Raw genomic sequence first — 20,845 nt, 5'->3', positions numbered from 1 at the left:
TGGCCAAATACCCCTTAGCTTGGCAAAAAGGCTTATGTTCTCATTTGTCTCAGAGCCGATCATTATTTGTAATGCAATATTTGGCTTCTGAGTAAATCACACACACAGACACACATCTTTGGGGAGGACTTCATTAAATATTAACAATGTCCCTGGCTAGTAAATAGCTCTTTGAACTTAAAACGTTTTCTCGTCCCTGGTCTCTCCAGCAGATCTGGGGCTTGTAAACTCCATGGTGAGGGGAGGAAAGGACCTTACTGGGGGTAGGACTTGGCCTTCACTCTCCCAGGGGATAGGGTCTTGAGTCCCCCACATGCAGATGTTGGGAGGCCCAGTGTGGCCAGGGCTCAGGAGTGGCACACAGAACTGTGGGAGTAGAGGAGAAAGGCGGCTGGGGAGAGGGTAAGGACAGGTGGGTAGGGTGTGTCTGAAGAAGAAGTGTAGGCCAGCACAGATGGACCAGCCTACAGGAAAAGTGGGGGAGGGAGCATCCTAGGGGCAGAGGAAAGAACTTCATCCAGGTCAAGAATAGCAGGACCAAGATGGGTGGACACCAGGGAGGGCCCTGACTGGCAGGGGTATAGGAGGGAATGAAGCTGAGACTGAAACAGAGCAGATGGAGAGAGGAGGGCTCCCAGAATCTGTCTTGGACCTCTAGGGAGCCCGGGTTCCGGTGGCAACGGAAGGGTTTTGAGAAAAAAACTGAGCAGCCCAGAGGTTGCCTGGCTTCATCACTCACGCTCTCTGTGACCCTGGGGCAAGCTAATTAACCTCCCTGAGCCTTGGTTTCCTCACTTATGACACAGGGATGATAACAGAACTCCCCAGGAGGATGATCGGGAGGATGATTGGGAGGGCTGACCGGGATGACGAGGCGAAAAGCGGGTGGTGGCACACCGCGCGCACTGCGTAAATTTAGGGGTGCTGATTACTACCTTTTTCCGGAAGAGTTGGACAGAGCGCCTGGCGGCGGGTGATTCAGTTGGTTAGGTGGATCAAATTAACCAGAAGATTTTCAACTCAGATTCACACTTCCTGTGGAGACAGGCCCTAAAAGAGCTGGCGAAGGTGTTTGTAAACAATAACAGGGCAATTCAAAGGTCGCCGCTGGCGGTGAAAGCAGTGGGGGGTTAGGGAAGAGGCTCCAGGGGAAGCAGTCTTCTCTTCGCCGGGGGATGAGGGGCTGGTAGGATCCAAGACAGGCAGGTGTGGACACCTTTGCGGTCTCCCTTCCCTTGAATACACACATACTGACACACGCACGCGCGCGCGCGCATCACCCCCCAGCCCTCTCCCGCAGCAACACCCAGAACCCCTCAGCGACACGCGATTGTCCCATCTCCCGGCATCGTCCAGCCGACAGGGAAGAAGGAGTGAGTGGAAGGCTGGACGCATTTGGGGGGCGGTAATGGCCGAGGGGATTAATTCTTCTCCCGCAGCCCTGAAGGCAAAGCGTGGCTGTGGCGTGGGGAGAGGCGCAGTGCGTCCTGGAGGGCCCTGGGCCGCGCGGGAACCGAGCTCTGAGGCCGGGCGCCTGGCCCGCAGCGCCGCCTCCCGGGAGGAAGGCGGGGGCCGGGAGGAGGGAGCCGGAGGAGGCGGAGGGCGGAGGAGGGCGGCGCGCTGAGAGGTTATTTGTGGTTCGCTTTGATCCCGAGGGGGAACCTGAAACTCTCACATTCCTGGCATAGCAGCCGCCTCCGGCGCGGGCCGACCCTGGGGCTGCGCGCTGGGGCCCGAGCGGCCAGAGCGTCGGCGCCACCGCCTAGTGCACACCTCCGCCGCCGAGCTGAGCTGAGCGGAGCTGGGCCGGGTCGTCGGGTCTGACTGCGCCAAGCATCCGGGGGCCGCAGCGGTAAGGAAGGCCGCTCGGCGCTTCGGGGAGCGCTCGGGTCGGGAGAGACGCGTCCAGCCGAAGCCAGAGCCCCGGCGCAGCCCGCTCTTTTCTGGGAGCGGGAGCCCGGCGCTCTAAGCGTCCTCGGGATGCAGTGCGCCCTTTCCAGGAAGCCGCGGGGGCGACCCGGGACCATTCCTCGCTGAGGGCGCTCCGCAATGCGCCTGGGTCGGGGGCTCTAGCTGGCGCGGGGTCCCCTGGGGCTGGGGGAGGGGGCAGCTTCTGGGGAGAGCGGTGTCATGTGTTTTGGGCCGTGGGTTGGAGAGAGCGGCGCAGAAAAGGGAAGGAGACGCCGCTTAGAGTTCAAGTTGCAGGGCCCTGGGGCTGATCTGGTTGGTTAGGTGGGGATTACAGGTGTCTTTGCCCCCAGCTAGTCCAAGAATTCCTCTTTGTCTTCCTTGGAAAATCCTCTCTGGAGCCACTGACTGGCTCTCACTTAGAAAGAATGCAGCCGGCCGTCCAGCCCGGTGACGTCAGCGTTGGAGCATTTGGAAAACAAAGAGGGCTCGGGAGGCTGGGAGGGAGGCGGACCCGCGACGCTTAAAGAACTCCGTGGGCCTCCGGCTACCCTCCCCTGCTCGCTCTAGGTGCACCGGCGGCCTCCAGGTGTTCGTGGTCGGCTTGGAGTCTGGGTAGGGCGGGATCCCTGGCTGGGGTGCAATCTGACTTAGGGACCGTCGCTTGGGTTCCTTAGGCGAGCGTGAGCCCGGGCGAGAGCCGGAGTTACGTGCTTACTTAGGAAGGGGGTGGGGGTTCAGAGAACCAGGAGCGCTGGTGCAGCAAAGGTGCACGGCCCGGGTCGTGGTCGCAGATTTTAGTAAGGCCTCAGCTGAAGGGATGTGCATCTGAGGCGTCTGACGGGGACAGATTCGGATGCGAGGCCCCGGAGGTGTTCCCTGCTCCCAGGCACACCGTTGGCGGAGAGGAGACCAGGAATCTGTCCAGAAAGCTCTGCATTCCCTGGTCTTTCTCAGCAGGTTTCAGCCCAAACTGATTACTTTAGGAAATGCCCCGCAGATGAAACCTTGGGGCGAATTGATTCCAGTTTGTTTTGCCTCTGGTAACTCTGGAGTCTTGCATCTCCAGCCTCCTGTGTGTAGGGAGAAGGGGCCGCATGGTGGGGTGCCAAGAAGGATGGGTACAGAGATGCCTTCCAGACTCCACTCCCTCTTCTCATTTCTGGGCAGCCAGGAGGAAGGAGCGGATTGGGAATGGCTGCTCTGCCAACCTACCAAGCCCAAATAGCAGCAGGGCACTGGGGCTAGTTCTGTGGCGGAGGCGGGGCCACGTTCTGCCTGCTCCCCTCCCCCCATACACAAGGACCTATGGAGATGTGGTTTTGTTTGGTTTTCCCTGAATCTAGTTTGGAGGTTTGTGTTGGAGGAGGCTGTGGGAAGGAAGCCAGGTGAGGTGGGCGGTCTTCCAGGACATGAGCCACTGAGAGCCCAAGCTCAGAAGAGAATACCTTCCTCAGGAGATAGGATCTCCCTGCACTTGAGGCTTCCAGGCCCCAGCCCCAGGTCCCTGCAACCAAGAGCCTCTCCCTTGCTCGCTTACGTCTCCAATTGGCTCAAATGGGTGTTACTGGTATCAAAATGCTGAGTGCCCATCCCCTATGTGGCATAGGACTGTTGAGGTCTTTTCCGATGTAGCAAGTGCGTGTGTCTGTGTGTAAGGGGGACGGTCATAAAATCAAAGACAGGGTGCTACCCTTTCTTTTTCCTGGAGCATCCATGCGGTTGCTGTCAGCACACAGACTGTGTGACTTACCCGCACACCTGGATGAGTGGCACCTTTTTGCCTCAGTTCACAAAACCATGGTCCTACTGTAGCTTCTCTTCTTTCATCCCATATTCAGCAAACCAGCTTTCTCCTGTTCACCTTGCAGAGTAACTGCCGAGGTCATCCCATGACAGGGAGGGCTCAGCATGGTAAAGGGTGGTGAGTTAACTGCTAAGAATAGGGCTTAGGCATGCAGCATTCTAGAGGGAGCTAGGGGCAGTTTGCCCAAGGCTTTTACTAGGCTGGACTCGTTCTTTACCACCTGCCAATAAACTGGGCCCCTGTCCATCCCTAGACTGGCCTGCTCAGTGGTTATGGCTGAACTACCCCTGCTCTGGAGTCTCTCATCAGCCTTTTCAATGGGAAGCAGACTGCAGGAGGCTGGGGTTCCTGGGTGATTGATTACCCACTAGGTTACTGTGTCTTTTTCTTTAGACATAGTAAAGATGCAGCTATGCCTCCATACTAAGTGTGAATATGATGGTATGGCAACCCTTTGCTAAGGATTCACTGCGCACCAGGAGCTCAGCAGCCATTGCCTCATTTAATTTTCAACTCCATGAGCAGGCATTATTCCTTACATTTTTCTGATGGAGAAACAGAGGCTCAGAGGTTAGGCAACTTGCCTTAATCAGTAGGCGGCAGCATTGGCAGTTGAACCCAGCCTTGTGTGACCCTCCATAGCCTTGCTCTTTGCCATTCTGCTTTGGGCCAGAGTGTAATGGAAAGTCCTCCTGTTCCTCTCCCAGGTACTCCCACTGATTGCTCTTCTTTCTCTTCTCTCGGGTGCCCTAGGGCCAGGTGCCACCGGCCACTGTTCAGGCAGGGGTGTGCAAGCCAAGGAAGCATGAGGACTCTGGAAGACTCCTCGGGGACAGTCCTGCACCGCCTCATCCAGGAGCAGCTGCGCTATGGCAACCTGACTGAGACACGCACACTGCTGGCCATCCAACAGCAGGCCCTGCGGGGTGGGGCTGGGGCTGGGAGCACAGGGAGCCCCCAGGCCTCCGTGGAGCTCTTGGCACCCGAGGACACTCAGGTGCTACAGCAGGCCACAAGGCAGGAGCCCCAGGGCCAGGAGCACCAGGGCGGTGAGACCCACCTGGCAGAGAACACCCTCTACCGGCTGTGCGCACAGCCCAGCAAGGGTGAGGAGCTACCCACCTATGAAGAAGCTAAAGCCCATTCGCAGTACTATGCGGCCCAACAGGCAGGGCCCCGGCCACACGTAGGGGACCGGGATCCCCGAGGGGCCTCCGGAGGCAATCGGAGCCAGGATGAGGCGCTGCGGGAGCTGAGGCATGGGCACGTGCGCTCCCTGAGTGAACGGCTCCTGCAGCTGTCCCTGGAGAGGAACGGTGCCCGGGCCCCCAGCCACATGAGCTCCTCCCACAGCTTCCCGCAGCTGGCCCGCAATCAGCAGGGGCCCCCACCCAGAGGCCCTCCTGCCGAGGGCCCAGAGCCCCGTGGACCTCCGCCTCAGTACCCACACGTTGTGCTGGCTCATGAGACCGCCACTGCTGTCACCGACCCACGGTACCGCACCCGCGGGAGCCCACACTTCCAGCATGCTGAAGTCAGGTAACTGCCCACCCTGCTCTTTCAAGCTCTTGACCTTCTTCCAGTGTAGTTCTCCCCAGGGTGGAGAGCCTCCAGACAGCAGCACCTTGTGTCAGGGCTGGCCAGCCCCAGAGGAAGGCTGTTGATACCTGCCTCCTTTCCAAGAAGGAGGGGCTGATGCCTGGAGGAAAGTAGGACTTAGCCAAGGTCACATGAGAACTTAGTGGCATCTTTTGCTTTAATTCGGAGATGGATACCATTGTGTAATTAGCTGTAGCGGTCAAATAACTAAGGTTCCCAGAGGGTACAAGTTACAGCAGGGGGTTAAAGGTTAGGTTTTCAAAAGAACTTGCTAAAGACAAGGGTTGGGAATCATCGCCAAACTGTTTCCAAGCTAAGTGGCAAGAAAGTGGGACCTCCTTCTCTGGAGACTCTTAAGACCAAGTGGACAGTTTGCTTTCTGTGATTAATGGAGGACATTCCTAACTGGAGGCAGGAAGGACCAGATGGCCTCCTTAAAGACCTCTCTGTGTCCTACACCAGGGCAGGAGCTGCCCTGTCACTACCATTCATTTCCTTTCATGTTTTCCCACATGCTCCAGGTGGCTGGAGCCTGTAGCAGGAGAGGACATGGGGTCCAGGCAAGCCCCTTTCTGTGGAGCCTTGGAAAGGGCTGCTGGGGGATGTAGAACTTGATTCTGAAGCCTTTAGAGGATGTGATTTGGCTTACTTCTTTAAAAAGGCCCCTCAGGCTGCATGTAGGGAATGGATTCTAAGGGGCAAGAATGGAAGCAGGAGACCAGGAGGAGGCAGAAAGCCCAGCTTGCAGAAATACTGGTTCCTAGAAATGAGGCTCTGCCCCAGGCTTCTGACTTGGCCCAGCACCTTCTGAGAAGCTGACACACACCCTTCATGTCACACACTCTGCATCTCCCCCGCCGATGGTGGTCCAGGAAACCCCTGAATCTGCAGACTCCTTTCCTCTGGAGCCTCAAGGTCGAAGTCTTGTTCTCTTCATTCTTGCTGAGTCTTCATTTAGTCACCCACTTTCCCACCGCTTGGTCTTTTCCTGGGATAGATGCCTTTCCTTGCTCTCGAGAAATGAGTGACGCCATGGTATTGGTATGGGGGAAGTAGAGGACGGAACCCTATGGGTTTTCTCCAGCCTCCACCTCTCGCGTCCCCATCTTATCTCCTTTCTCAGGGCTTGGTCAGGGAGAGTTTCGGAAGCTGAGTCGTGGGTTTCTAGTTTTGGAGCAGCCTTATTGAGCCCTGTCAGGAAAAGATAATATCGTGGAAAGGAAGTAGACCGCAGGAGAACAAAAAAGGGAGGGAGGGGGAGGGGCAACACGGGGAGGGGGGGCCTGGAGAGCAAGTGTGAAGGGAAAGGAGACTATTCTTCCTCAGAGCTAAGTCATCCTCAAAGAATGCCAGTTGTGTCTGCCTAGCCCAGTGCAGGGGGAAGAAAGTTTGTGAAGCAACCCTGAGAATGCCACATTTAGCAGTGCAGGGAGAGTTTGGACATTCCAGTGGAGACCCTCTGCTCAGCTCTCACTAGGAGCTCTAGCTTAGGCAGTAAGAGAAGCAGATCTGCCCGTCCTTTCGTTTCAGCTGATCAGAGAAGGCTTAATCGTTGGGAACTAGGGGCAGGGACTTTTCTTTCAGCCTAGGGTCCTAAGAGGAGCCGGGGAAGAAGGGCATGAGTGCTGAGGGGATGGACCCAGAAGTGGAATTCAGCTCTCATGTAGCTTCTGGGGCCTGGAAAATTCCTGGTGTAACTGAGGAAGTCTGTTCTTTTATACCTGGAGTCACAAGGCCCCAGCAAGTCTCTGTGACCAGCTTCCACCCCCACCTCCACAGGGTTCTGAGGAGAATGCTGCACCATTGCTAGAGGCCAGTAGAACATTGTCCCTAAACTCAGGGTATTGCGGTAGTCCAGAGGTGGCCCCATCTAGTGCGTGGGTTACATTTACTCTACGAAGACAATAGGCTGCAGTTGTCAGTAGGAGAGGTAGAGGTTGCGCCCCATTGTGGATCATGTGCTGTAGGCCCAGCACTTGCCAGGCTTTGTGTTGCCTGGTGTGCCCCGTGAGGCTGGAGATCCTCACCCTCATGATTTAGTAGAGGCATGCTGGCACCGTGGGGATTTGAATGCCTGTTTTGTCAGACTTTGGAGCTCAGACTCTTACCCTGACATCTATCTCACCACTCTGCCCTTAGCCACAGTATTCTAAAAATGTTTCTGTGAAGGGTGATGGACCCAAAATAGGAGGGAGAAAACATGGATGTGCTACACTGGCAGGTGCTAGTGTAAGAGGCTTATAACAGACAGAGGGGTAGCTGCTGAGGCTCAGCCACCAAGTGGCCCAGGGGCCTGGAAGACTGTGTGCTCAAGTCATGATTGACGTGGCCTCCAGACCCAAAAAGAACCTTGTATGGATTAGAAAGGTCAAGTGTGCCTTGTTTAAGATGCCTTATTTAAGTACTGGTTGCTTACAAGGACCAGGACTACTCAGGCTGATCCCCAGGGCCTTGGCCACAGTAAGGCTGGGCATGAAATAAGCATCCTGATGTTAACCCCCTCTAGCCCCATTCCCTTGGCCCTTGAGGGTCTTAGGTAGACACTGTGGAAAAGGCCTCCTCCATTATGCCAGGAGGGCTGGGCCCACTCAGGGTTGCTCAGCGGTGGGAACCATGGGGGTCTATACAGTCTCTGAACACTGTCTCTTCTGTTCCCCAGGATCCTGCAGGCCCAGGTGCCCCCTGTGTTCCTCCAGCAACAACAGCAGTACCAGTACCTACAGCCGGCCCAGGAGCACCCCCTGCCACCACATCCAGCTGCTCTCAGCCATGGCACCCTAGGCTCGCTCAGTCCACCTGAAGTGGAGGGGCCAGCAAGCAGCCAGGCGTCCTCAGCCACCTCAGGCAGCGCCCACCTGGCCCAGATGGAGACTGTGCTGAGGGAGAATGCCAGGCTGCAGAGGGACAATGAGAGGCTGCAGAGGGAGCTGGAGAGCTCAGCAGAGAAGGCTGGCCGCATTGAGAAGGTAGGCCTTCCTGGGGCCTCAGAGGGGCGAGGGGGAGCTGGCCCCCACCCCCTCATGCTTCATATGCCCTCTCTCGCCAACTCTAGACAGCTGGGGAGCAGCCGCAAGGCTGGCAGAGCAGGCCTGGAGTGTGAGCAGTTGCTGGCCAGTAGTGATTAGAAAGAGCCCATTCACCAGCTCCCTGCACACCCTTCCCCTGCACACACCCCCTCCTGCGGACACCTCCCACAGAGAGCCCTTTGTGTCCCCCACACAACAGTAAGTCTGTTCTAGGCTGGCCCTGGCCAAAAAGAAAGCCCCTCCTTTTGGAAAAAACGAGCTACTTATTAGAATCACAGGCCAGCTCGGAGCACGTGCAGAACCTGCCAGCAGCCAAGTGGGAGGGGCAGTGGGGGTAGGCTGGCCCTCTGCAGTGGATGGTGATGGCTAGAGGAGGAAATACTCCCAGGCAGAGGCAGTTCAGGCTGGGGTCTGGTGCCCTGTTCCTCAGTGAAGGTTTATCAGCTGTGCATTCAGCTTTGACAGGTGGCCTCAGGCCTCCTGTGACTGTCCGGTGGTGTCCGAGATAGCTCAAACCCCGGGACATGGATGGAGTCTTTTTGTGCCCCCTCCTGGTCCACTGTGCTCAGATTCTCAGTAGGAACTGGACAAAAGTAAAATGCATTTTTCTGGATGTTGGGTGCAGGAAAGCTGTGTTAAGTCACTTGAGGCAGCCACTTCCAGAATACCTGGCCCTGGGTTCACTCAGCATCTGGACCTTGGCACAATTGATGGGACCCTCGCTTGCTGGTTCTAGTAGTCTGATTCATATCTGGAGGCCACAAGCTTCTGACCATCCCACTATAACCACCTGGATTTTTTTGCTGTTGCTTTTTATTCTCTCCTCTCTCACCCTTCCTGATGGAGAGTAGCAGAGCAGCCTGGGCCTGTGGAGGGGACCTTGATTGCTACCCACTCGCAGGGATCTCTCCCCTTCCTTCAGCTCTTCTGTCTGCCTCTTTCTTGCAGCTGGAAAGTGAAATCCAGCGGCTCTCTGAGGCCCACGAGAGCCTGACCAGAGCCTCTTCCAAGCGGGAGGCCCTGGAGAAGACCATGCGGAACAAAATGGACAGTGAAATGAGGAGGCTGCAGGACTTCAACAGGGATCTCAGAGGTGAGGGAGGTCACTCAGGTAGAGGGGGTGGGGAGCGTCTCTGGAGGGCTTGATCCCTCTGTTCCAGGGAGACATTCAGAATCTCTGCTGTTTGCAAAAATAAGTGTAAATTGGCTTGGAGGGAACCAGGCTGTAACTCGTAGGGGGCCATCTGGACAGAAGGATGCTTGTCTCTCTTCTATGCCTTGGAGCCTCTTGTGGGGCCCCCATCTATGTGGCTCAGTGCTCTCTCCTCATTAGGCCCTCAGCACGCCTGGGGGCTTCCCTATCAGCCCATCCCCGGTTTGGACAGTGCAGCCCCACAGACAGGACCCCAAGGGACACCTGGGCAGGTAGTTTCACCTGATACTCAAACATCTTTCCTGAAAATGTTTTTTCCTTCATTTGAAACAGAGAGATTGGAATCTGCAAACCGCCGCCTGGCGACCAAGACACAGGAGGCCCAGGCAGGCAGTCAGGACATGGTGGCCAAGTTGCTTGCTCAAAGTGAGTAGGGGTCACATGCAGATGCCTGGACAGATGTGTGGGTGGCGAGACCACAGCAGTGACTGTGGACAGGGAGGATTGGCCCTCCTGCTTATGAAAGCAATGCTTTGAGCATAGGATTACTGGATGCCTACTATGCACCCAGCACTGGACTGGACTGGCTGGGAGGGGTGGCCTCCAAAGAATAAGATCTGGTTCCATATTTATTGGAGAGATCAGTGGATACAAGAGGGACAGCTGGGGTGCAGTGATTTGCTGAGCTGTGGTGCTGTGTCAGTACAGTACAGTATCCTGCAGGATTGAAGGTATAGGGAGCAGTGGGGGAGGCAGATCGCCCTGGAGGCAAGTAAGAAGAGAGAAAAGGAATGTGAGTTTCCCCAGGAAGTTCCAGACAGCAGAAAGGTTGGGGGCGCCTGGTTGGAATGTGAGAAGCTGGGGTGCATGATGCAACTGGGCCACAACAAGGTGTCCAAGTGGAGGTACCTGCAGATGACCAAAAATGGGTTCCTCGAGCTTATACAACAGGTGCAGTCTAAGGAAGGGGTTTGGGAAGCTACTCTAATGGGTGGTGGAAGGCTTCTTGAAGAGAGTGGATGAGTTCACCATTGACTAGCCTATTCAATCAGTGATTTATTTGTTCCTTAGGAGAACCATGCTTAAGCACCTATCATGTATCTGGCAGAGGGTGGGAGCAGGCCCTGGAAGGTACAGGGGCAGGAAAGTCAAGAGAGAGGGGTTGAGCTTAAGAAAGGAGCAGGGCCTTCTAACCACAGATTCAAGGGAACAAGGGTGTCCGTGGCCCTGGAGATTAGTGACTGAGAAGTCTCCACTGGCCTGAGAGGCTCTGGGAATGGCACGGGAACGGCTCAGGTGGAGGTGCCTGGAGTGGGAGAGACAAAGGAAGCCCTGAACACCTGGAAGAAGCTCTAGCAATCAGAAGTTCCTATTGTGCTATCGTGCATTTGCAGAGAAATGGAATGGGGGTGGCTGGTGTCCCGGGTGAGGGTGGCTTTGAGGAAGCCTACTGTGTGTGTGAATGGCCTGGATAGTAGGGGGTGTCCAGAAATGGAGAAATGGCTTGAGGACTGAGCTCTGGCTGGCAGCACCTCCCTCCTCAAGGAGGGCTCAGAGCCCTGGCCGGGGCTGCCCTGGACAGCAAATGGGAGAACACGACACTGACCGGATTGGGGGGTGGGGGTGGGCAGGAAGTAGGATAAGCTGTACTGAGCAGATTGAGGTGGCAATGGAGGTGATGATGCTGGGGGAGGGCGGGAAAGGAGCAGCCCTTCGTGTAGCACTTGGGAGCTTGGGCGGAGGGGTTGCTGGCTGTTGGCAGAATGGGGGCCTCCTGCAGGAGGGCAGGCTTTGGGGGCGCGGCGCCACAGAAAGGAAGTAGCAAGGCAGGCTTCTGGGAGCCGGCCGAAGAGGGGCGGGGGGGGGGGGGGGGGAGAGGGGGGGGGAGGCCGGCCCGGAGGCGTTTCCGCTCCCCAGAGAGCAAGCGCCAGGCTGTTCTTGGCTCCTCGCTGGAGCCATTAATCTCGCAGCCACGGGTGACCTGGATGCCTGGCATTCCAGAGCCGGGCTGTTCCGCTCTGGGCCCGCCCCCCGCCGCCGCTCCCTCTGGGACAAAGGGAGAAGGCCCGAGCCGGTGGGGGCCAAGCCCGTAGCTTTCTCCCGGGCTGAAGGCGCAACCCCCCCCCCACCCCCACCCCACCGCACAGCTCGCTCTGCCTTCCTGCGCGCCCTTGGCACCCTCCCATTCTCCCAGCTCCTCTTCCACCCAGGCCCAGGGGCTCTCCTCCCCAAACAGTTTCATCCTGGTGGCTGAGGATGGCCAAGGCTGAGGCTTCTTCAGCCCCTGCCAGGGCCTTAGAGATTGTGCAAGGCAGCAGGAAGCTGCCAGAAACAGAAGACTAGGTCCCCCCACTCCACCCCAAGGGCTGAGGAAAGCCAAGCAGCTTTTCCTTGTTCCTTGATACCTATGGAGAAAACACAAAACTCCAGGGAAAATGTCTCTAGTTGACCTTTTTTTTCTGGGGTCAGTCAACAACTAGGAGGAAAGCGTGATTATTGTCACCAATGCCACCCGCTTTTCATACAGACAGATCTGGCTGCTCTGGTCTGTGTCTCCCTGGGGATCTGGCTTTGAGTCCTGAGGCCTCACTTTCCGAGCTCTGTCCCTGTTAGACATTTGCTTCTTGCTGGAGACTCAGGTTCTGGGTTCTAAGATGGGGCAGCCATGGTCAGACTGGGATGAGAGGCTGCTGCCCATAAGCTCTGTGAGCTGTAGGCTCTGTGAACACATGCAGAGGGGGTCATTGTTCCTAGGCCCAAATCCCCAGTCTCCTCTCTCTGCCAGCCCCTCCACCACACTCATGAGATGCCAAGTCAACAGTCAACCCACTGTGGATGCCTCCACTTCAGTATTCTTGAGTTTCCTCATCTTTTTTCTCCACACCAAAGAGTGAGGCCAGCCTGGGCCCAGCCTTCAAAAATCCGGAGTGAGTCAGAGCTGACCTGGGTTGACTGTGCCCTTCTCCTGCTTCAGGGCCCTGAGTAAATGAATCCTCCCTCTGCCTACCCAGGTCCCCAGCCTTAACTCTTCTACTCCAGAACCTGTATTGTCCGTTGTGATAGGTATTTAGCCACATGTGGCCCAAAGATTAGAATTAATTCAGATTGAATAAAAAGAAGAATTTCAGTTCCTTCCCCACACTTCAAGTGCTCAATAGCCATGAGTATCTAGTGACGACTCTACAGGTCAGCACAGTATAGAACAGGTTTATTACAGCAGAAAATTCCACTGTACTGTGACAGTGCTGCTCTAGGGACAGTGCCTTTGAGTTCATCAGGCAGGCCCTGGAGCCCACCCCCTTCTACTCTCCAGTAAGGCAGGCAGTCCACACACTCTTTGGGGGGCTAGCCTGGACTCCCAACGGGCAGGTGCATGGAAGGTAGACTTAAGCCTAGAGTATCAGCTGGAAGACTGCGTGGTCTGGCTTGGGCCTTGCTTGGCCCTGCAATGCAGTGTGGGTCTCTGAGCAGAGTTCTCTTGGGGAAGGAAGAAAGATGATTTAAAAGTCAGCTTAGCTAGGACTTCAGCCACAAATCTTTGGACCATAGTCATTTTTATTGTGCCACAAAGGTTGCATTTCTTTATAAGCCTGGTCACCTACCCTCTCAGTGGTCCCCCAGACCAATGCAGCACTATTCTGGGGAGCCCTGGGTCCACAGAATGTGTCCTGGAGCTCACTCTGGGAGGCCTGTGGATATGAGGGGCACCCCACCACAGCCAGAGCAGCCTGGTCCTTTGGAGGCCAGGTTGACTTGGGTCCCCGCTTTAGCAGCACCATTCACCTGTGTTTCTTCCCCAATATGTTGGGGGTCACACATCCTACCTCGAGGGACCATTATCAAAGGCTATTATACAAAGAGGTGTAAGTAAGTGCCTGGCTCATGGTGCAACCAGTGATGCTTCTTCTCTTCCCTGTTCCTTCATTCTTTCACTTGAATGATGGCCATGTCACAGTCCACCTGAGCCTTCTCATCTGGAAATAGGCATCACACTTCCTATCTGGCCAGTCTCTAGCGTCATTGTGCGAAATTGTGAATGTGGTTTGGAAATGGTGACACCTGGCACAAGTGGACAGTGTTTGGGGCTGCCCATGTCCCAGTAGAGAGGCAGCACAGCCCAGTTATTACTGCAAGGGCCCTGGTCCAGTGCTGTCATTTATTTGTGACTTAACCTGTTCCTCTTGCATAAAATGGTAATGGAAATACTGGCACCTAACTCCTAGGGTCGTTGAGGCCCAGCATGTGGTAGGCACCCAGTGGGACGAGCTAGGGCGGTTGCCATCACAGACTGAGCCCCACACCTCCCTGCAGGCTATGAGCAGCAGCAGGAGCAGGAGAAGCTGGAGCGGGAGATGGCCCTGCTGCGCGGCGCCATCGAGGACCAGCGGCGGCGCGCAGAGCTGCTGGAGCAGGCTCTGAGCAACGCGCAGGGCCGGGCCGCACGAGCCGAGGAGGAGCTGCGCAAGAAGCAGGCCTACGTGGAGAAGGTGGAGCGGCTGCAGCAGGCCCTGGGGCAGCTGCAGGCGGCCTGTGAGAAGCGGGAGCTGCTGGAGCTACGTCTGCGGACGCGCCTAGAGCAGGAACTCAAGGCCCTGCGTGCGCAGCAGGTGAGCTTAGAGACCTGTGGTGGCGGCAGAGGGAGGGCAGTATCTGAGGAGGCTGGTTCTGAAGGCCCAGGAGCCCCTGCCGAGATCCAGGTGGAGACCTCCTTGGAAAGCAGGGGTGATCTGTGTTCCTTGCCCTAGCTCCTGCCAGCCACCTTAGCAGAGGCTTTACCTCTTGGCCAGGTGCTGGTCTTGGGGACTCAAGACCTGGGTTTCTGTGCTCCACAGCAGCAGGGGTTGGCACCCTTGGTCTCTAGAGAAAGTAGCTCAGGAGCCTTGATGTGGAAGACTAGCCGGCTCTTACAGGTCTCCCCAAGATGAAGAGGGCAGATGGTGACCCAGATCCTGAGTCTTTATGCTCGCTTTGGGCTGTGTTACTAACCCTGGTGTTTACAAACCAGATAGAGTTCTGTCTCCACTCCCAACCTTACCCTTCACACAGAGGTAGGGTGACCAAATGTCCAGGATTGCCCAGGTGGGTCCTAATTTACGCCAGTTGTCGCAGTGTAATTATTAAGAGTATCCGTTTCCAGTTTGGAGGATACTTTCCGTGGTCCCCTATGCAAGGCAGGCCTGATCTTCCTATACCCTTGGCCACAGGGGTGTGGGGAACCGTAGCACCTGCTTCATCTTTGGTGGCCGCAGGGTGCCGGGTTGGGTGTGCCGGGAAGGGCAGAACAAACCCGTGCATAGGTGAGAGTCCTCCTGTGGGCGAGGACCAGTGGCTGCCACGCCCCAGCCTCCGCCCTTGACCACAGTGCTCCCTTCTCCGCAGAGACAGGCAGGCACCCCCACAGGTGGCAATGGCAGTGGTGGGTCCCCGGAGCTCAGCGCCCGGCGGCTGTCGGAGCAACTGCGGGAGAAAGAGGAGCAGATCCTGGCACTGGAGGCTGATATGACCAAGTGGGAGCAGAAGTATTTGGAGGAGCGCGCCATGAGGCAGTTTGCCATGGACGCAGCTGCCACAGCTGCCGCCCAGCGTGACACCACTCTCATCCGACACTCCCCCCAGCCTTCGCCCAGCAGCAGCTTCAACGAGGTGCTCACCGGTGGCCACAGGCATCAGGAGATGGAAAGCAGGTTGGGTCTTGGAGGCCACCGGGGGTGGGGGTGGGGGTGGCCCTGTCCAACCCCTGCCATGCCCTTAATCCCTGATAAACACTCCTCTCCCCATGAATGAGGCTCAGCAGTCTCATACTTCTGGGCTGATTCCTGTGTGTTTGGCTCACCAGGCACCACACACATGTTCTCTCCCAGAGACTCCTTGGTCTGCCCGGGAGACCTTGGCTATGGAGGTACTCGATGCCATCCAAGGCCCTGGCCTCTATCTGCTCCCCCCTCCCCCAGGAAATCAGAGAATAAGACTTTCTAAGTGAATCCACACCATGTACCACCCTAGAAGGAATGTGGACTGGGTCCCTGCCTTGGGGAAAGCTAGTATTTTCTCTCCAAAAATGATCTCAGAGGCCCTACAAGATTTCTGTTCAACCTATGTCTGGCTCAAAAGCACAAGCACATCAACTGAGCCCATTTGGTGGTCAGCAGCTCTGGGGTATTGCCCCGCGGGAGAGGGATTGTGCCATTGCTATCATCAGATGTATCCAACCCACCCCTTGACCTGCCTTTGCTGGCATAGGAAGGGCCCAGTGTCTCATGTGCTGGAGGTTTTCAGGGCTTCAGATTTCAGAACTGTGATGGCATTTCTAAACCCCACCCCCCACCCCTGGTCCCTATTACAAGGACAAGAGAATACATCCTGGCTCCTCAGTGGGGAGGGCTTTTTGTCCAACTTTTATGAGGTGGAGGCCGCTGGATCTGTAGGTCTGACCATGTGAACGTGGCCTCTCACCCCTCAGGTTGAAGGTGCTCCATGCCCAGATCCTGGAGAAGGATGCAGTGATCAAGGTCCTTCAGCAGCGCTCCAGGAAAGACCCTGGAAAGGCCACCCAGGGCTCCCTGAGGCCCGCCAAGTCCGTGCCATCTGTCTTCGTGGCTGCAGCGGCAGGGAACCAGGGCTGGCAAGGTCTCTCTTCTAGTGAGCGGCAAGTGGATGCCCCTGCCCGGCTGGCTACAGGTGAGACGAAGCAGGTGGGGAGCACAGGTAGAAGAGTAGGTTGCTTTCAGGCCTTTGCTCCCAGAACTGAGGCTCAGAGGAGCCAGGGTTTCCTGACCCCTTGCCCAGGGGAGCCAGCTTACCGTCTGGCTCCAGTAACCACAGCTACGGCCACAGCTATCCTGCTGGTGTGAAGAGGCATGCTGTAGTCCCCATCCCCATAAATTCCATCACCGTGGATCCTGGCCACTTGCCATCTAAGCAAAAATAGGGCTTCCTGTGCAGATGTACCTTCCAGGCCAGCTCTTCCACTTCTTCATCTGAGCAGATGCCACAGAAATTCAAGAGTCCCTGATGCTTCTAAGATTTCATCTGCAAAGAAGGGTTCTGCTACTTAAAATGTTTGGAAACCAATGCAACCGATAGTCATCCCCATTTGGAAACGGGAACATTTAATCTTAATCGAAGTTCTTACAAATCAAGAGCAACCCAGTTGGTACAGTTAACTTCAGGTGTTCTTCATGGGGCTACAACTCGTGGGCAAGGCAGTAACTCTCAACCTCCTTCCTCTCCAGCAGACAGGGCCCCTGAGGAGGAGCCAGTAGCCACAGCTCCCCTCCCTGCCCATGCCAAACACGGGAGCAGAGATGGGAGTACCCAGACCGATGGTCCCCCGGACAGCGCTGCCGCTTGCTTGGAGCCCGACAGCCTCCTGGGGTACAGCGGTGGCCAGAGGACAGCCTCACTGGGTAAGTCCCTCTTCCCTGGGCTTCTGTGCCAGGCAGGGCTGAGGGCACACTGGGGTGTGAACTGGAGCACCAGGCCCTTTTTTCCCAGACCCCTCAGGCTCGTGGCCCGCTCTGCAGGGGGAGCAGTGCACAATGATAGACCGGCAGGGTGAATGTGAGGGCTGGTTGGATGTGTGAATAGAGAAACTGAAAAACCCCGATCACAGACAGATCCTGAGTTCAGAAAGAAAGCGCCTGTGTGGGGGGCACTTTGCCTCCTCTTTCGTAGTCTTCCTTACATATTTCATTACCAATCTAAATATCTAAGGTCATGGAGCTTGGCGAGTTACCTGACAACAATCTCAGGGTAGAAGAGTTTATTTAAAAAGAGTCCAAGACAGAGATATTTGAGAAGATGCCTTTTCAATTTTTTGCTTCCCTTTCACATTAGCCCTTGCATGCTTGCCTGTGCCTTGCCATCTCAGAAAACCACAGGCACAAAAAGAATGCTGCAACCTCCTTCTCTGGGCCCCCCTCCCTCCGAGCCTCCAGGCAGTTTAAAGTTAGAAACAAATGTCATTGGACACTGATAGTCTGGATGGAGAGCTGGCGTGGGGGATGGGGGCTGAGCCTTGTGCTTGGTTGGCCAAGTTAGAAGCACCTGGGCAGTTGAGGGGGGGGAAGTTGGTGAAGAAAGATCCTATCTTAAAAATGGGCGAGGATTTAGTGGTGCCTGGATGGCTCAGTCGGTTAAGCATCTGACTTGGTTTCAGCTCAGGTCATGATATTACATTTTGTGAGTTTGAGCCCCACATCGGGCTCTGTGCTAACAGCGGAGCCTGCTTGGGATACTGTGTCTCCTTCTCTCTTTGCCCCTCCCTGGCTCTGTCTGAAAATAAATAAAATTAAATTAAAATGAATGAACGAATGAATAAATAAATAATTTTAAAAATGGGTCAGGATTTAAAAGAACAATCTTGTAACGCTCGCTGGCGTTTGCCTATGCTCTTGTCTCTCTCCAGACTCTGTCGCTACATCCAGAGTCCAGGACTTGTCGGACATGGTGGAGATACTGATCTGAAGGAGGTCGTGCTTGGGGACTCCGAACCATTCCCTGTCTCCTGCCCTCTGCCGCTGTCAGCCATTCCAGCAGCCCCTCCAACTGCTGCTGCCCCACTTTCCCCAACCAGGCACTCATTCCCATTGACCGTCTGGTGCCCGGGGCTTAGGAACGATACTTGTAGGGGTGAGGGGAGCTGTGAGAGCACCTGCACCCAGAAGACCCTGCTTCTCAGCCCCACATCCCTCCTGGGCCCACGCAGAATGAGGATTCCCAGGCTTACTGTTGGGGTAGCAACTGGAAGCCCAGAAGGGAGCTGAGCCCTCTCTGGACACCAGTAATAGGTCAGCTCTGCTGTTCCCCTGTGGCTGAGTGTGGTCCCTGCCAACCTCATCTGCTCCTCAGCTCCTCATTGCCTCCTTGAAATCACGGAGACTTGGCATCTTTTGGGGACTATTGAGGGTGTTAATCCTGCAGAAGCTACAGCCTTGCCCCCTCACTCAGAGTGGGGAGGGGCCGTTTAAGTGGACTGGGGTAAGCTGTGCAGATTGTATATATTCCCCTTTCTTGTGGAACAGAAGACTGAAGTGTGCCACTTCAGATCTGTCCCCTCTCTGTTCCCCTGTCCCTGCTGCCACGGTTCCTGTAATCGCCAACCAGCCTCCCAGCTCTCTCCCCTTCTCAAGTTCTTGGCCCATGGATTTTGATACTGGTTGATCCACATGATATTGCTGTCTTTTCTTCCACCTTAAGCCCTGTTTTAAATGCCCATGGACCCCTGTCACCAGCCTCTTGAAATGGCTCCACAGCTCCTGTCCCTGGGACGTCCTGTCAGTTTGGTTATGAACCCTGAGCCAGATGAAATGAGCCATGGGGGCCTTCCCAGCTCTAATTCTCTTGACGGAAACTGGAGAAGTTGCCTTGTTCTCATGAGTCTTTGTTCCCACCTGGAGGGATTGGGAGTGGGAGTATGCTGGTGAAAACTAGTCAGTGAGCTACAAGATGCGACTCACATCGTCTTCTGAATGGAGCCCCTGTCACAAAATGGCAGTCGTGAGGCTGGCTCCTCAAGCTACCGGTGAGCAGTGCCCTGAAAAGCAGGGCCAATGCTTTGGAATTAGAGCAAAGCATCCACATAACAGCCTGCCAGCAGCAGTGACTTTGACTTCTGGTCTTACAGAGTCCCCTAGCTCAGCCCCAGGACCCATTGGTGGGTTTTAGTAGTTTGTCTTGACTGTTTTTAGTTCTCCTTGAATCTCTGTTTTTTTCCTTTACTGTTTTTAGGTTCGGTATGTGTCCTTTCATTCCCATGATTCCTCAAGTTTCCTTTTTAAACATTTGCATTTGCTGGACAATTGCATATTTTTTTACATCCCCCTACCCTTCTTTAAAGCTGAAAAATACATTTGGTTCATGTGCATTGTTTACAAAGCAAAAAGAAAAAAAGAGAAAAAAAGGCAAAAAAATATTGTGAAAGAAAAAAAAACAACTTAATATATTTTGGATTAATATTTGGTATTTCTTTTAAAGTATTTTTTGTGCTGTGAACATTTTCTGCCAAAGACCATGATGTGTGTCTGTATGTTTAAGTTATCGTAAATATTTAAAATGTAAACATGGCTGTTTTGTTATGCCACCCTGTACCAGGATTGCTGCTGCATTCCACTGGGTATAACAGTATTTTAATAAAAAAAAAATAATAATAATTAAAAGTGGTGTCTTAGCCCAAGTGAGAGGCTACATTGGGACAGAAAGAGGGAAAGGAAAGTGTTGAGATTTGGTGGGCCACCCATGCACTCTTGGCACTGAACGGAACCCCCACTGCTACTCCCCCTCCCCATATTCCTGAGGGTCTTGGTTCTTAAATATTTGACCATATCCACAAATGGCAGCTCAGGCTTGTTGCTGTTTCTCGAACACAAGGAGTGATGGGTAGTTTGCATTTTCAGACTGGGATACCAGTGGACAAGGCAGGTCCATCCTTTTTTGCAAGGCTAGGATGATCCCTAGTATCTCATCAAGGATCCATGACAAGTCCTGGGAATTTTGTGAGGCTGCTTTAAGGAGAGAGTTGGAATGAGGACATGGTTGGTTTCCTTTCCACTTGTACAGAGAATGCTTCAGGCTGGGAGGGTCTGGTAGATGGGCAGCCTCCCCATGGGTAGCTTTGTCCTAGCTAGTTTTGTTGAGCCACATGCTGTGGTTACTCCACAGTAGGATTGGGTATCCAAAGGTGGCTTAATCCTTCTGCCAGCTCCACCCAGCACAAGGAGTCCCAGAACCATCCAAGAGACCAGGAGCAATGCTTGCCTTCTGCCTGGACACAAGCAGAGGGTGTTTGTGTGTGTGGCACATTCTGGGGCCCTGCCTCCCTCCCTTAGTGTGGTATCACCACCCTTTCCCTGTGCCCAAGAAAGCTTATTACTGAATCCATAAAATAGAAAACCATCTTCAGTCTCAGATGTTATATCAGAAACAAAGTGCCTGTCTCTATGGGCCAGTCAGCATAACAGGTCCCCAATCAGGATGTGAGGAGCAGTCGGGCTGACCACGAGGCAGCAGGCAGCCATACAGGTTGTGGACACTTGAAGAGAACAGTTAGCCACCATGGCTGTGGGTGAAGTATTTTCAGGGCAGGTGTAGGGACTCAGCAGCCATATTGAGTAACCCAGTAGTATCCTAGAGAACATGTCTTCCTGAGTCAGCCTGCCTGCCTACAAGAAAGGGAGCCAAACAAGTGGAAGGATTGGGAATATCCAAGGACTTTTCCCAGCAACTTTGCATCCCAAACTCTGACGGGCCCCAGCAGAGGGGGAGCGCTCCATGAAGGATCCCCCACCCAACATAATGCCGATGTAACTGTCCCTACCCTGTGGCCACATACCCACCACAGCGCTCTCCAGCCTG

General features: G+C 55.0%; 1 protein-coding gene and 1 long non-coding RNA gene across 4 annotated transcripts in view; one reads left to right on the top strand and one right to left on the bottom strand.

Annotated features, from left to right (window-relative positions):
• The first annotated feature begins 1,635 nt into the window (after positions 1-1,635).
• Positions 1,636-19,629, top strand: AMOTL2 (angiomotin like 2). 2 transcript variants are annotated; one of them, XM_047875731.1, is made up of 10 exons: positions 1,636-1,852; positions 4,469-5,254; positions 7,974-8,280; positions 9,289-9,433; positions 9,827-9,919; positions 13,805-14,100; positions 14,873-15,177; positions 15,954-16,171; positions 16,729-16,899; positions 17,901-19,629. In XM_047875731.1, the coding sequence occupies exons 2-10, from the start codon at positions 4,521-4,523 to the stop codon at positions 17,957-17,959; spliced, it is 2,328 nt and encodes a 775-aa protein (XP_047731687.1). In that variant the 5' UTR covers positions 1,636-1,852; positions 4,469-4,520; the 3' UTR covers positions 17,960-19,629. The 2 variants fall into 2 exon arrangements, with proteins under 2 accessions (XP_047731687.1, XP_047731686.1); XM_047875730.1 differs by having other exon boundaries at positions 16,726-16,899.
• Positions 5,361-20,845, bottom strand: part of LOC125175300 (uncharacterized) — a 103,638-nt gene continuing 88,153 nt past the window's right edge. Inside the window, exon 4 of one of the 2 annotated variants that reach the window (XR_007155746.1) lies at positions 5,361-6,505. This is a non-coding gene — a long non-coding RNA (uncharacterized LOC125175300). Of the gene's footprint in view, positions 6,506-16,147; positions 16,523-20,845 lie in introns of those variants that run through there. The other variant, XR_007155745.1, reaches the window with a different exon arrangement.

The sequence above is a fragment of the Prionailurus viverrinus genome, chromosome C2, assembly GCF_022837055.1.
Source record: "Prionailurus viverrinus isolate Anna chromosome C2, UM_Priviv_1.0, whole genome shotgun sequence".
Lineage (NCBI taxonomy): Eukaryota > Metazoa > Chordata > Mammalia > Carnivora > Felidae > Prionailurus > Prionailurus viverrinus.
The sequence above is the reverse complement of the archived record's forward strand: the minus strand, read 5'-3'. Positions and strand labels throughout refer to the sequence as shown.